The sequence below is a fragment of the Myotis nattereri genome (assembly GCF_964212035.1).
Source record: "Myotis nattereri genome assembly, chromosome: 1".
NCBI lineage: Eukaryota > Metazoa > Chordata > Mammalia > Chiroptera > Vespertilionidae > Myotis > Myotis nattereri.
In genome coordinates this window covers 32,353,533-32,368,905 of record NC_138075.1, presented here as the reverse complement: position 1 = coordinate 32,368,905, position 15,373 = coordinate 32,353,533, and the positions used below count along the sequence as shown (strand labels likewise).

The window sequence follows — 15,373 nt, the reverse complement described above, 5'->3', positions numbered from 1 at the left end:
GATCATGATATGCAAAGAACCATTTGGAAGATTCTGGTCCGTAAGTGCCAGATGAAGTGAATATAACCATATACTATTTTCACAGAACCACCACGAATGAAATAAAACATAAACAGTAGTAAAGAATAAATCACAACTATGCTCACAATTTAAGGAGAAAATTTAAAAATTTAAACCCAGAAATTGAAGCCCAAAAAATGTCATTATTTAGAGCATTGAGGTCTTCTGAGCAATGATCTCGCAAAGTGGAAGGTCTTCAAGAAGAAACATTTGACTTGAGGTAAGCCTTTAACAATGCAGTATTGCATTCCTAAAGGCAAACTTACCCATGACAGCAACGTGATGGAAGGTTAGAGACTGAGGTTTTGCTTTGAAGGAATGTCGATACCATACTGGAGATGATTACCTAACCATGTATGTCTTTGGTTTTAAATCTACCCCTATGTTTAGATGCCAGAATGCAAAATGTGCGTTTTCTCTCAACAGAGAATGCCACAGGTCACTAGGTATTCTCTTAAGAGCCATTGTGCAGGCTGACAAGTACAAATCAGGAAGCTCAACCCAGTGTTTTCATTTCAAGGACCATTAGGAACACAAGAAATGAGAAGGTCAGGGACACTGCGTTTCTTACAAAGGAAGTTAAGTACTTTTTTTAAAGGAAATATTTAGAGGATGGGGAGAAAGCTAAAACCAAACACAAGGCACAAACACACACACCTGACAATTCTCCCAGAGAATTGCTCATTTCTGCCTGGTCTCTAGAGGAACAGGGAAGAAGGGAGGGCGTTCCATATTTCCCAGTATCTAGACAGAGTCAACCAACAGGGTAAATTGTGTGATAATTCTCGATGACCCCACCCCACAATGCATTAAAAATGGACAAAATGCTGGGCAATGCTCTTTGGGTTTTGGGGGATAGGGGGCTCTTTAGCATCAGGGCAAGTCATAACGCTCACACTGTCTCTGCTAACACAGAACAGGCAGTCAAGGGAAACTCGTGGAGAAATATGAATGAATAAAGCATTTTGAAAGTTTCCTTGGGAATGGACATGACTCGAAACCTGAATGGATGACTTCGGGATATCTGTAAAGACAGTTCTTTGTATGAATGATGTTTAATCATCTCCAGTAAAATATATCTGAATGGAAACATGGCATGTAAAATGCACAGCAGCAATAACGGAGCACACACATATGAGACAGAGCAACAATGGATGGTGCTTCCATGGCCAACGAAGACCAGAAAGGAGATGAAAGCACCAGTCTCTACACAGAGGCACTCCCGGCGGCGGCAGAGGCTTGGCCCTGCTCCCCAGAGAGCTGTCTGCGTTGGGGCAGGAGTGCGTCCGTCTGTCCTCCGTCCGTCCGGGAGGGTTTGGCTCGTCTCTGAATTCGCGGGATGCAAATTCAACAACAGTTCTTGGCTTTCAACTTCCACCACAGGAAATCAGAGGAAGGGATGCATGATTAAGCTTGGTCACAATCTATTTTTTTTTTTCTCCTTAGGGAATATCCTATCACAAGCCAGAGTCATTTTGTGCGTGTGTTTTAAACATGTTCTACCCTGGTCATTTCACTTTGTTCTGAGTTCTGGGGTGACTCGGAAACTTCAGGATACTCTCTAGCTGAAGTAATTTTGTTGCACTTTCAGCCACGTCCTCCTAGCCTTCCAGGATATGCAGTCATCTTTGATTGGTGAACAGGTTCTGATCCCTGTTTTAGGAATGTGATGTCTGGGGCAATCTGAGAGGGTCCCCCAGGCCCAGAACCGCGTCCTGCCCAGAGGCCATCAGAGCCCACTTAGCCTCCCGGGGACCCTGCACAAGTCAGTCTTTTGAGTTCATGTTAATTCTTTGGAGAAATAGTAAAAACTCTTCCATAGCAAGGTGATATGTTTGTGGCAGCTTTGTAAATACCTGAAAGTACCGCCCACTACCACTTTTTAAATCAATTATTTTTAAGGAATTGGATTTTTTTTTTCTCCCTAGAGGAGCCCTGAGCCAGAAGGTTCAAAATTCTACATTCTTCTCATCGCCTGACTTAAATTGTTTTTGCTCTGAGTAAACAGCAACTGCTGTGTAAGGACATCTCAGCAGGATTTTATCCCAATTGAAACAGCCCCTGTTTCTCCCCGTGTCATCTCCACAGAGGAAACGGCCTGACAAGGGAAGAGTGGCTGACCTGCTCAGGGTCGGCTCTCTCGCAATCTTCTTCTTACGTAATGGCTTTTCTATGTCCACTTATCACAATCAATGGCATCTTATTTCATGTTCTCTTTAACCTTGCAATTTGTTTTGTGCCATATTCTGACTTTTAAGTCATTCGTCTTTTCTCCTATTTTCATTTCTGGGTAGTCTGAGGGTGTCTCCAGCAACCAGTCAAGGAAACTGCCTTCCCCAGGCCTCTGAGAAAATGGGAACATTGTCTAGCCCTTTGCTACTCAAAATGTGGTCCAGGAAACAACAACGTGAGCATTTCCTGGGAGCTAGTTAGGACTATAGAACCTCAGGCCCACTCCAGACTTAATGAATCCAAATCTGCATTTTATTTTTATTTTTTTATTTCAGAGAGGAAGAGAGAGGGAGAGAGAGAGAGAAACATCAATGATGAGAAAGAATCATTGATTTGCTGCCTCCTAGAGGCACGCCCCACACAGGAGATCAACCCTGCCACCTGGGCATGTGCCCTGACTGGGAATTTAACCCTGACCTCCTGGTTCATAGGTCAATGCTCAACCACTGAGAGATGCCGGCCAGGCCCAAATCTGCATTTTACTAAGACCCTGGGTGATTCATGGGCACAGTGATATTTGAGAATGCTGATTTATGAGACAACCATGCTTATCACCAGTCTTTACATCCAGACACATCATTACCTGCTGAAGAAACCGTCAGCTTCGCTTGCCTCTCAGATGCTACCTTCTGGGTATTCCTTAAACTAATATTTGAGTTGTTCGTTTCCTGGATGGATAAGAAGGCTTTTGGAAGCCCTTTCTTTTTTTGTCATGTGCTGCCCAGCTGCAGAAAAGGAAAAGGCATGTTTTGGAATCAAAAGAGAAAGATCTGCTAACTCTGAAGGACTGCTGTTCTGAACGCCTTTCTGGTGTTTATAGGGGGGTAAAAAAAAAAAAATGCTCCCTAGAATGGTTTTCCATGAAGAAATAAGAGAGATTCATATCACATGAAGTTAGAAAGTGGAGATAAAACCCATTTCTGAGGCATAAAGTTTCTGGTGAAACCTCATTAAGACACAGCGCTCTAGATGCCAGAATAGATTGACTGCAAACTGCTCGCCCTCTCAGCAGGGCGTTCCCCAGAGTTCTTTCTGTTTGCAGGCCCGAGCACAGGCCAGAGTTGTAGTCACCTAGTCAACACGTTTTTACTAACCATCACAGGGAACAGCTTTGTTCTCCCGCTGACATCCCACTTTGTGTACAAGAGCCCTTTTAAAAGTACACACTTGCACACACACACACACACTGAAGCCTACCGTCTCTAATTCAACTTCCACTGTTGCTGGAGAAGTTCTGAAGGCAAATCCTACCTCCCTTCAAACAAACGAAGAAAGAGCATGAGGGTTGCCACTCCCTCTGCCCCTGGAAATGGCAGAAAAAGCACCTGATGTCACTGAGCACACCCAGTCCTCACGGCGTCACCTCCTCTGCCCAGGGCCGGCTTCTGCTCCCTGCAGCAGCTTCCCTTGGCCCTGCCGACAGGTCTGCCTTCACGCTCTCGGCTACAGGAACCCACTTGTCTTCAAGATGCTGTTACACTGAAAGGCTTTTAAACTGGGAAAGTGTTTACATCTGGGAGCAGCTTGGCTACCCAACGTGGCTGGCGTTCTTGGAAGGGTTTAGTCAAACCCCAAAACGGAGTCTTACCAAGGATTATGTTCATTATTGCAGGTGCACCGCTGATTGCTTGCTCATAACCACTGGTGCGAGCTGCCAAAAGTGTCTCACACGGGGACTGCCTGCCCTCCGGCAGCCTCCACGGCCCTGCACACCCACAGCCACTTCCTTCCCCAGCCCATACAGCAAAGTCTAGTTTATCTCCTGCAGGAGAAATGAATAAGGCAAGAGAACTGGCATCCATAATCAATCTCTCTTCAAGGATCTATTTACCTGTAATTTTTAAATGTTTGAGTCACTGTCCCTTTACTATGACAATAACATGAAATCCCAGTCCAAGATATCTGAGAGCCTCTCTTCATTTGAATAAAAATGTTCCTACTGAATGAAGCACATTGAAATAATGAATGCTGCCCGAGCTGGTTTGGCCCAGTGGATAGAGCGTCGGCCTACGGACTGAAGGGTTCCAGGTTCCATTCTGGCCAAAGGCACATGCCCCAGTTGTGGGCTTGATCCCCGGTAGGAGGCCTGCAGGAGGCAGCCCATCAATGATTCTCTCTCATCATTGATGTTTCTCTCCCTCTCCCTTCCTCTCTGTAATAAATTTAAAAAATACATTTTTAAAAAGGAAGAATTAAGTGCTAAAGAAGAAGACCCCCCAATCAGAGCCCACTGGCTTCTGTCCCTCCACCTGTCTGCAGCTTCCAGAGGTTGGCATGAGTGAACGGGTGCTACAGTAGTTCCTTTGGCTGTGTCCTGAAGTTGGCTCTGGATTTGTTAATGCTGAAATCTGCAGCCGATTTCAGCTGGACTCGGTTTCTCATTACCTGGTACTTATGTTTCAACTGGGGAGGTGTTTCAACATTAGCTTCTGAGCTCGCACAAGCCGGAGCCAAAAGCTGAGCAAAATCTTCATCTTAAAAATGTTTCCCACATATTTTAAAAGTCTGGATGTCTTAATTCCACGCAGGAACATTGGTCCCCCAAAATGTTTTCATTTCCATATGCAGACTCCAAGAGGGAAATGGAAGTTGGAGGTTTGAAAGCGCCTCGAAGCTTAGCTCACCTTCCTCTGAAGCTGCACCTCACCGTGTTGGAGACACCTCAGGCATCTGCGTGACCAACACAGTGAGGGGCATGGTCTGTTCATGCGTTTCCTGTAGAAAGAACATGCAAACAAACAGGGTTAAATGTCTATTTTAAGTGCATAATCCTGCATGTACACTTTCTCAAGATAATGGCCGTTTATGATGCACCTATATCCTTTATTGTGTGTATAGTATATTTTAGGTGAACAGATGTTCCTTCAAATGATTTTAAGTTGTATAATAGTATTTGCAACTTGGGGATGTTTTCATCTGTTCCTTGCTGAAAATCCTATCTTCAACATCACCCCCCCAAAAGTTACCATTCTCATTTTGGTAATATTGATATTCTTTGTTAAAATAAAATGTTTTTTTCTCTTTGGGGGAATGTTGTCTGGTTGGTTGGTTGGCTTTTGGGAAGTGGTTGTACTGCAGGTTTGAATGATTTCCAGAAGCCCCAATTTTTTAAAAATATATTTTTATTGATTGCAGAGAGGAAGGGAGAGGGGGAGAGAGATAGAAACATCAATGATGAGAGAAACAATAATCGACTGCCTCTTGCACGTCCCCTACTGGGGATCAAGCCCACAACCTGGGCATGTGCCCCGAGTGGGAATTGAACTATGACCCCCTGGTTCATAAGTCAACGCTCAAGCACTGAGCCACACCAGCTGGGCCAGAAGCCCCAGTTTTTTAGCAATCAAGGTCAAAGCATGTAATTGATTCTGTGTGTCAGGAAGTCGTTTTTGTTAACTCAGTTACCCAGTATGCTAAAGAAATGGCACAGCTGGAAGAACTTAGAGGCAAATACAAAGCCAAAACTTTAGGAACTATTTGTTTTACTCCAAGTAATGAGGACCTGGGACAGAGAATAGAATAACCCCTCACATTCTTCTCCATTGGAGACAAGTCTCTGCCTCACCCAGTCACAGTGCTTTGCACCTGCTCCTGTTGTTCTCATCCTTTCCCTATTTCTTGTTCCTTTAATAGAAACCATCTCCTCGGAGGCCTTTAGCAGCCCCTTCACTCCAGAAGCGCTACAACCAGCCATGCAGCCTCGACCTTCAAACAATCACATTCATCTCCACCCATGGAGCTAATAAACCCAGAAGTGGAATGAGCTGTGAGAATCCATACTCTCCATTCCAACATGCTCTTGCGAGGGGGAGTCCGGGAAATTCCCCTTACCTTTTGTTAATTGCAAAATAAACGTATTTCCCAGGGTAGGGAGCTGCTGAGAGTTGGTTTTATCCAGCGCTCCCCTACAAGCACGGGCCATCATCCCCTTACAGCCAGCGCTCACATTACTGGGGCAGCGAGTTGCCAGCACACAACCTTCCTCTCAGCAGCAGTCTCCCCGAATTCCCCTTCGAGGCCCTGCTCCTTCCCCCCGCCCCGCTCAGTCTCTCCTGGTATCAGCTGTGATTTGAGCAACAGTAAAGCATTGTCTTCCTAGAGGTTATACAGGAAACCAGAGAAAATTTGCAACCTCCTTAAAACAACCCCAGTCTGCATTAGGCGCCTCCAGAAGAAACTGCGAACTTGCTCATCCGCGGGGAGAGAGGCTGACAGCAATAAATGTAAAGGCTTCTTGGGGCAGGAATGACTCAGAGAAAGAAGGCTTCGAGCTCCGTAGGGAGAGTTTGGTTCTGGGTCAGAGGAGCCTGGCGCGTGCTGTCTATCCGCTGTCTCTCTGGGGCAAGGTGCTTGGCCTTTCTGAGCTTTGGAGCCATCACCCGAAGAAGGGTAACAGCAATGCCTCTGAGTGTGGTCGACACAAGAATTACAAAACATTAATAAAAAGGGTCCTGCTTACGGCCAGAAAGCTATGCAATGCAGCAATATTTTTAGCTTTATTTCCCAAACACGGTGCCTCGCACAAAATTAGAGTTCATAAATATTTGTGGCAGTGAGGGGAGTGGAAGAGAGAAGGAGAAAGGAAAGGTGAAGAGAGACATTTGAAAGGATTTGAGTTGAGCACTGACAGAGATGGTCTCCTCCTGTTAATTAATAACTTTTCTGATTACAATGTGTGTTTACTGTGGAAGTGTTTGAACACCACGAACTAGGAACAGCCCCAGAGACCCTGCAGATCGGAGGCCCCTGGCTGCCAGGCTCTCTGCTGCCGGTACAGCAATAACGCTGCTTACGGCACGTGTCACGACTGGTCTGTTATTCCAGAACCCCATTCCCTTCCCCTGACACTGGGAAGCTCCGGTTTCAGGGCAGTTTCTCCTGCCATCACCCCGTCTACAAAGGACCTCCAGGATCCAGCTTCCCATGACGCCCGCGCCCCTCACCTGTGCATCCCTTGTATGGCCTATTGAAGGGCGTGTCCACAGGACCTTCCAGGTGAACATAGCCCCTGCTTCCCAGGAGGCCAGCATCTATGGAGTGGGTCAATGGGCTCCCTCACTCCCTGCCTTCCAGTTTGATTCGGCAGGAGATCCAGGCATGCGAGCAGAGTGAGGTGGGGTGTGTGCCAGCCTCCCTCCCCACCAGGCCTCAGTGTGGTGATGGCTGCATCTTCCTATGCGTCCCTCTCCTACAGTTCTCTTTGGGTCTGATAGTCACTTCCCCTTCTTGTTCCTTTACCCGTGGTCGGCAAACTGCAGCTCAAGAGCCACATGCGGCTCTTTGGCCCCTTGAGTGTGGCTCTTCCTAAGCCTTAGGAGTACCCTATTAAGTTAATAACAATGTACCTACCTATGTAGTTTAAGTTTAAAAAATTTGGCTCTCAAAAGAAATTTCAATCGTTGTACTGTTGATATTTGGCTCTGCAGACTAATGAGTTTGCCGACCACTGCTTTAGCTAGGGCTGCCCATTGCTTCTAAACAAGTGTTTAGAAGTGTTTCACAGCCCTTGCTGGTTTCCCTAACTCTGCTCAAACTCTCCTCAATGTCCCACTGCAGTGTGTCATTTGTTTACTGCCAGGGCCCTTACTGATGAATTTCTCAAATTCTGGCCAGCCATAACCTCTGCCTCGTCACCCTAAGTTTCCTGAAGAAGCAGCCCTTTCTCTCAAAAAGTCCAGAGGGACGTGCCCAGGGTTGGGTTGAGAACATGTGAGGGGCGCTACCCGGTATTATCCCCTGTCACCGCCCACCGTCCGCGCAGAGGCCCCAGGCACTCAACTACTTGTCATGCTACGGTTGACTTTCTTGCCTCCCAACACAGACCTGCACTGAAGAGGGGGGTGGATTTTGCTCCCGGATGTCCGCTTCAGCATCCCAATCCCTGACCATCTTCCCAACTTTTGCTTTCCTGTTTTCATGGGGACTCCTTGATTTCCCCACTCAGAGAGGAGTCCTGGCTCCCAGCGGTGATGCGTCAGGGATAGAAACTTCAGGGACTCGAGCTACCCAGCCGGCTCTGTGTGTTCCTTCCTAAACACAACATCCTACATGAAGGTACAAGGAACCTCATGGTTCATTTTAAAGAGGGTTTGTTATTGTTGTCCCAGGTGTATTAAAAACTATTTCAGAAAGTTCTCATCAATTCAAAAGACAGAAGACAGGCTTTATTTGCAGTAATGAGATTCTTACGGCATATTGTGGAAAAGGAACAAGGTCAATTTCAACCCCCAAAATGTCAGAATTAAAGACACTTGCAAAGCACTAGAGTTTTAAAAGAGCCAGAGAACCAGCTGCCAGAGGCTTTAGAGAGGGCAACAGCTACATAATCACGTTCCCCGAGCCAGCAACGCAGTCTTACCCCTTACAAACATTTTTTCTGAGTTTAAAAGAAATTACAATTTCAATTTCAAATAGGCTAAATGGGAAAGAATATTTGTGGTTCATCATTTGGGGCATAGCTTTGGGAGAGCACCCCATGAGTCTAAAAACATGAGTTTAATTTTGTAAGTTTTTAAGTGCAAATGATAGCTGCCATTCCCTATTGTTTCAGAGAACTTTTATTGAAAAGGAGCCTCTTTATTAAGGACCTTGAGGGGACCCAGGGAATTTTGCTTGAAAAAAAAAAAATCACCCAAATCCAGATTCCTTTCCTTTTGAGCTACCATTTCCCTACCTGCTTTAATAATTGCCCAGTTCCCAGGAGAGGGAGGACTTTCTCTAAGGAAGCTTGCAGGGGGATTTGGGGTGGAGGCAGGGGGCTAAAGCAGTGGTTTATTGATTTCTGGCCCTTTCGTCATAAATCTATTGGAGGCCAGTCATTAAGGAGGACATGAGAATTTAAAGACTTCCTAGCCTCATTTCCTAATTACGCCCACTGCATTGAAACCACTGGCATGTTATAAACTCATGATGGTGCTATACAAATTATGTCCTGAGCTTCAAGGTAGAGGAAAATTCATTTGCAGGTGTGTGAACCAGAGAACTTATTCTAGTGAAGGCACAGATGTGGCTTTGCATTTTGTTGGCTGTGTGCTGCCTCCGGGCCTGGTGCCTGAGCTGAAGCCAAGGGAGACAGGCAACCTCCTCCACAGTGTGGTCCAAATTAAACAGTCCTCGAATCCAGGGGTCATCGCTGCTGGTGCTGCCCATGCCAGTGGGTCTGCGAGGCTCCAGGCTGCCACCCGTGCTGCAGGCCACGCCAGCGTCAGATGGTCTCACACTCGGTGGTGGCCGTGGAGCAGGCCCCGCAATCACAGCGGACGGCCACGGGGTAGGTGTAGAAAGGGTCGACCCCCGGGGCACAGTTGGGCAGCTTGACGGTCACTTGTTTGGTCTCGTTGTAGGTACAGACTCGATGGTGGGCTTCGATGTAGGGGGGCTCCAGAATGGGCTTCTGTCCCCACAGGTAGAAAACAGGGAGCCATTAGAACAGCGCTTTTCAACCGAGGTGCCGCAAGAATGTTTTCCACATGCAATACCTGACTATTTAGTCAGGGCCCTGGCCTCTTTTCCCTTAGATCAGCGGTTCTCAACCTGTGGGTTGCCAACCTGTGGATCGCGACCCCTGTGGGGGTCGAACGACCCTTTCACAGGGGTCGCCTAAGACCATCAGAAAACACATATATAATTACATAATGTTTTAGTGATTGATCACTATGCTTTAATTATGTTCAATTTGTAACAATAAAAATACATCCTGCATATCAGATATTTATTTTATGATTCATAACAGTAGCAAAATTACAGTTATGAAGTAGCAACGAAAATAATTTTATGGTTGGGGGTCACCACAACATGAGGAACTGTGTTAAAGGGTCGCGGCATTAGGAAGGTTGAGAACCACTGTAATATGTGTTTCCCAAAGGGGTCGCAACCCACAGGTTGAGAACCACTGCCTTAGATGGTCAAATAAAAGAATGACAACAGCCAACACAACCAGAGCAGGCCGGTATGGGGCAGACTTATCCCCCCCAAAAGTTGTGTTTCTCTGGCATCCAAGTTTAATGCATTGTGGTTTTGTTCTGTTTTGGGTTTATTTTTCGCTAAATCTGGAAACCCTAAACCTAGGCCATGAGCAAAGGCTATTTTCAGCAACGTTCGACCTTCAAAGTAAATGCAGCCACTTTCTCATCATGAACATCCTATTTTCAGATGTGCTCCCAGTTAAGTTACCAAAAATAAGTGCTTTTTATCTCAGAAATGTTCAGATTGCTGGGAAAGTAAAGCTCATCCTTTTATTTATTTTCTATAAGTAACCTCCCTTTTCACAGCACAATAAAGGCATAAATAAAAGCTAGCAAGCATCAAGGAGAATCCTGTCTCTAATGGCCTTGCTGCTTCCGTTTCTCCTGTGACCTCCTGTGGGTGACCATGATCCAATTAAAGACATTCATCAATGAAGAAGGAGAAGACAGAATTGAGGGAAATGGTGGTTTGAGACTTGGGCCCAGAAAGAGCTCCAAAGAGCCCCCAAGTGGAATTGGAGCAGAGGGGTCACCACCAGGCCAAACCCTGAATATGAGAAGGTGTCGAAGTTCCCTGAGAATGTGTGATGTCAAGTCACAGCCACAGTATCCTTAGCAACTACATTTTCATTTGGCTACTAGGTCTCAAGCCCCTAAATGATGCAAAAATAGAGCTAATTTGGTGTTTCATTTAATTCGGAGGTTCATCACCATAACCCAATCCCTGTCGTGGGGCCATCGTTTGTCTAAGTGACAGCAGATTGCTGTCCGAGTCCCTGAACAGAAGGACAGCTTTCCTAATGGCAGTGTCCTCTCGTGGCGCCCAAGGGCTTCTAATTAAACAGTTGGTGTTGATTAAGCGAGAGGATTAACACCATAACTCCAGGGAGAGGTCAATCCCATGTAAAGCAACAGGTCTTTATGAATGCTTTGTTCGTACATGACTTTGACAAGAGCTGTAAAAGGTGCAAGCATTCATCCTGAAAAAACTTCAAATCTAGAGTTGTATTGTGGACAAGGAAGTAAGATGCAAGTCAAGGTAGAGTCATAGGCCAACCAGGGAGTCAGAAGGCCCCTGGGAAGGAGTCAGCTCTGAAGAAGGGCCTCAAAGAAGAAGTCTGATGATGACAGGTGGGGATGAGAAAGGATACAAAAAGAACCGAAGGTGAGATCTCATGAAGGGTGTTTAATAAAACCTTTAAAAATCAATCTGACAAGGCCAGACCTCAGGCTATGTATAGCTGCTGGGGAAAGAGCCAGGCGTCACATTGCTACAGACCTTGAAAGTTGGGCACTGAATTGGCAGTAGTGGGTGGTCCTTAATGACTTCTGAGCTGGTGACAAGATCAGAGCTGGTCTTTCATTATCACCAATTCAGAGCTCAGGGGGAAGAGTTAGCAGTCACTCAGTGTAATTTGATGGGGTGCCGAACAGCCTTCTTTCTTCTCACCCAGCAAACACATCCTCATCACAGCCCTATAGGGTTCTAACTTTGAGATTTTTATCCCCATTTGAAATGCAATGCTGCTGAAAGGAATGAATATAATTCAGTATAAAGGAACTTAATGGTTCTGCCAGTGATAATCCTGAGTGGGTGGGTGGGACGGAGGCAGGGCTTTGGGAGAAGCACTGAGGAGGGACTGAGGACCCACCCTCACCTGCTATACAGCTCAGGGCTGTCCCTTGGCTGGCTTCATCACAGCTGGGAGAACACTGTGAGAGTTTTGGTTACATGCTTGGACCAAGAATTTATTCCCACCTTTGCACTACAGGAATAAACATGACTCTGCAGTTACTCATCCCTCAAATTCCTCCTTGTCATCTGTAAAGTGGGTAGAATAATAGCACGTCTTAACCTCCCAGAGATGATTCCCAAATACACAGATACACGCAAATAAAATTATTAATTTTACCAATGCATTATTAGAGGGACAAGATTGGGTTTCTTTCAGGGTTTTTGGTGGGTTTTTTTGGAGCACGCCAAATAATTGTGTGAGTTTTTAAATTGATTTCAGAGAGAAGAAGGGAAAGGGAAAGAGAGATAGAAATATCAATGATGAGAATCATTGATCAGCTAACTCCTACACACCCCCTACTGGGGATCGAGCCCACAATCCTGGCATGTGCCCTGACAGGGAATCAAACCTAGACTTCAGGTTCATGGGTCAACACGCAACCACTGAGCCACACCAGCCAGGAAAATAATTGGTATTTTTTTAAACTCCGCAGGAAAAAGCAGATGCTTAGAGATCAGGCCAAGTGGGCCTGCCCTGAACTCACCTCCCAGGTCTCACAGCGGCCCCAGCAGGCATCGGTGGTGATCCGAAGGCCCCTGCAGCCCGGCTTCTTGGCCAGGAAAGTAAACTCCCTGACGGCACAGCCCACAAAGGTGTGCAGGTTCCCGCTGGAGGTGCTGAGGACACAGCAGCAGCCAGCCAGGAGGAGGAGGGCCATGGGGCCGAGGAACAGGTACGCCAGCTTCATGCTGCTCCCGAGAGAGGGAGAGGAAAGAGAGTCTGTTAGCTGATCCAGCTGCCCTCCGTGGGGCAGCCAACGAGGCTGATACCAAAGGGACCCGGCCCTTAGCATTTCAGAAGAAATAAGCCGAGAAATTGCAGGTGCCCACGAACTCCACCACAGGGGCCCTTCGTTTCCTCTCACTGACTCCAGTATGGATTCCATGGGCCCAGGTGCTCACTGGACACCCAGCCCTCCAGGGGCAACCTCAGGCTTTTCCTTATTGTGGCCCAACTGCTGGACTTGACTTGGGTGTTAAAAAAAAAAAAAAAAAAAAAAAAAAGCTGTTCCAATGGTCTCTTCAAAATGAACACAAAATATGAATCACACCCCAAATTACGCATATCCTAAGATAATACATGGATACACACACATTCTTTTTCTTCAGAACCACTGTATTTGCTGCCATATTACATGTTTGCTTAAAATTATATTTTCAGTGTCGTGGATGGATGTGGAATCGAGGTGGGGAGGCAGGTAAATAGTAATTGTACGCCCTTCTATATTTTTACTAGCCCAACCCGCCACAAAGCCTGGACATGCACAGATATTATGAAACCCGCACCTGACTTGGTGGCCTTCTATAACAGCGTGTCCCCTTCACTGCACGATGCCTCCGCTCTGTGCCTCTGCTGACATGGCACCTCGTTGTGATTCCATTTAAATCCAGATGATGGAAAGCTCGAGGGTGCTAACACATAATCCCAGTCCACTGTAAGTCTGTCCTCTCTGCAGCTTGGTCATTTCCTGGGCTCTTTCAGGAGCCAGAATCCCTCCCTCACGCTCGGCCCACTACACAGAACATACCTGGATGTTAAAGTGAGCGTGGACATGGCACTTATGGAACACCCCCAATTCACTATCACTTAAAACAGGGTGCAGAGTTATTTATTTCCAAACCGGATCTCCCAGCTCCTGCTTCTGACCTGTCGCCTTATCAGGGCTCTTTGGACTTCCCCTCGTGAGGAAGGAGGGTACAGAGATGAGATGCACTCACCTGCTCTTGCGGAAGCCAACTCTTCTCTTGAGCTCACACTTGCCCAAGGTCTCGGCAAGTCACAATGGGTGGTAGAAGCTCGCTCTGGGGAAATGTCTCTACCCTCTGTTACTGGGCTGCTTGACTGCTCAAATATATAGGAAAGGTCTTGTCAATCAACACAAAAGAGAGGCAGATCCTTACAGGAACCACTGAACACATCAAAGACCTGGGAGATAAAGCAGGTCTCTATTTTCCAAAACTGATCCACGTAAAGGGTGTTGTTTTGTTTCTTAACATCACCTACTGAAACAGAAAGTTACCTCGGTGGGTGACATAATCCTAGGGAAACAGTCAAAGGTAGTTCACCTAGCTCTCAGGACAACAGATGCATTGGGGCAAGATGGATTAAATTTTCCTTCGAAACAGGAGTCAGCCACTAGTAGCTCATGGCACACTCTTTCCCTTAACTCACAATACAATTCAATACAGTGAGAAATAACAAAGCAATAATTCTTCCTGGAAAGAACACTGGATCACGAGCTGAAAGGATGGAAATCGCAGGGAGAAGAATCGTTTTGAAAGTCTTAAAATGAGCGAAGGGTTAGATAATATTAATAGCACTTGAAAATGAATCATTTAGGGGGAAAAATACCAAAATGTTCAAAGTGATTTATCATCCAGCACAGGAATGGATGATGACATTGGATCTCCTCTACACAGTTTTCAGCATTTTTCACATTTTCTTCGTTGAGCAGACGTTTGTAATAGAAAATCAATGAATAGTGATACTTTAAAAATTAAAATAAACTAATTAAGTATACATTTGTGCTACATATAATGCTATGATTTCTGGTTCTTAAAAGTCTAAACTAAAAATGAAATAGTGTTCTTTATGAGTATGGGACACAGTTTGTATTCAAATCTGCAACAGCAGCATACAAATGGATTGAAAACTTCATGTTCATGGTATTATTGTTCTGGATGCTCTAAAAAATAAATGAAGCAGACATCATCCTTGCCCTTTAGAGTTTACATGTCACTGAAAATAATGACATAGCCAGAGACATTTAGGATGCACATTAAATGGATAAATGATACTAAAATAAGTTAAAGCATTCCCAATTTCTGCAAAATAAAAAGTGTTCTTTAAACAAACATCCTACTCACTAAATGTTTCATTTTTTTTTTGAGACCTATAACAACCCTCAGTGAATCCATCACTGTATCATCAATGTACCTATTTCTAGAGTCAGACTATTATAGGGATTTATAGAAAATTGAACGAGCCTGGGAATAAGGGACTTTCTTCAACCCTCCGCCTGTGAGTAGCATGATCAGAACTTGGATGTGATGGGGACAGACTGCTTACCTGGTGTGATCTTCCCAACTTGCTGGGTCTCGAGCCAGCCAATTGGCGGTGAGCTGTCATCCTGAACTGGGTTTCTCAAGAAAACTGTTCAACCCTTTTAGATTTGACCTGAAACATCCGGACTTGTGTCTGCAATGTCACAAGGTAAAGAAAGAGAACAAAAGGAGGCCACGAGTACCTTTCTTCTACAATCATTAGCTTCCTTATAATGCAGTTGTGACATCATGCCTTCCCCCGCCCCCCCCCCCCAGC

The 15,373-nt window shown here is 45.7% G+C and overlaps 1 protein-coding gene across 1 annotated transcript; it reads right to left on the bottom strand.

Moving 5' to 3' along the window:
• Positions 1–9,496: 9,496 nt before the first annotated feature.
• On the bottom strand, positions 9,497–12,740 carry GPHB5 (glycoprotein hormone subunit beta 5; the record flags this gene model as incomplete). The annotated part of the gene is made up of 2 exons (XM_081114472.1): positions 9,497–9,685; positions 12,537–12,740. 2 exons carry the CDS (start codon positions 12,738–12,740, stop codon positions 9,497–9,499), a joined length of 393 nt encoding a protein of 130 aa, XP_080970598.1.
• Positions 12,741–15,373: the final 2,633 nt, after the last annotated feature.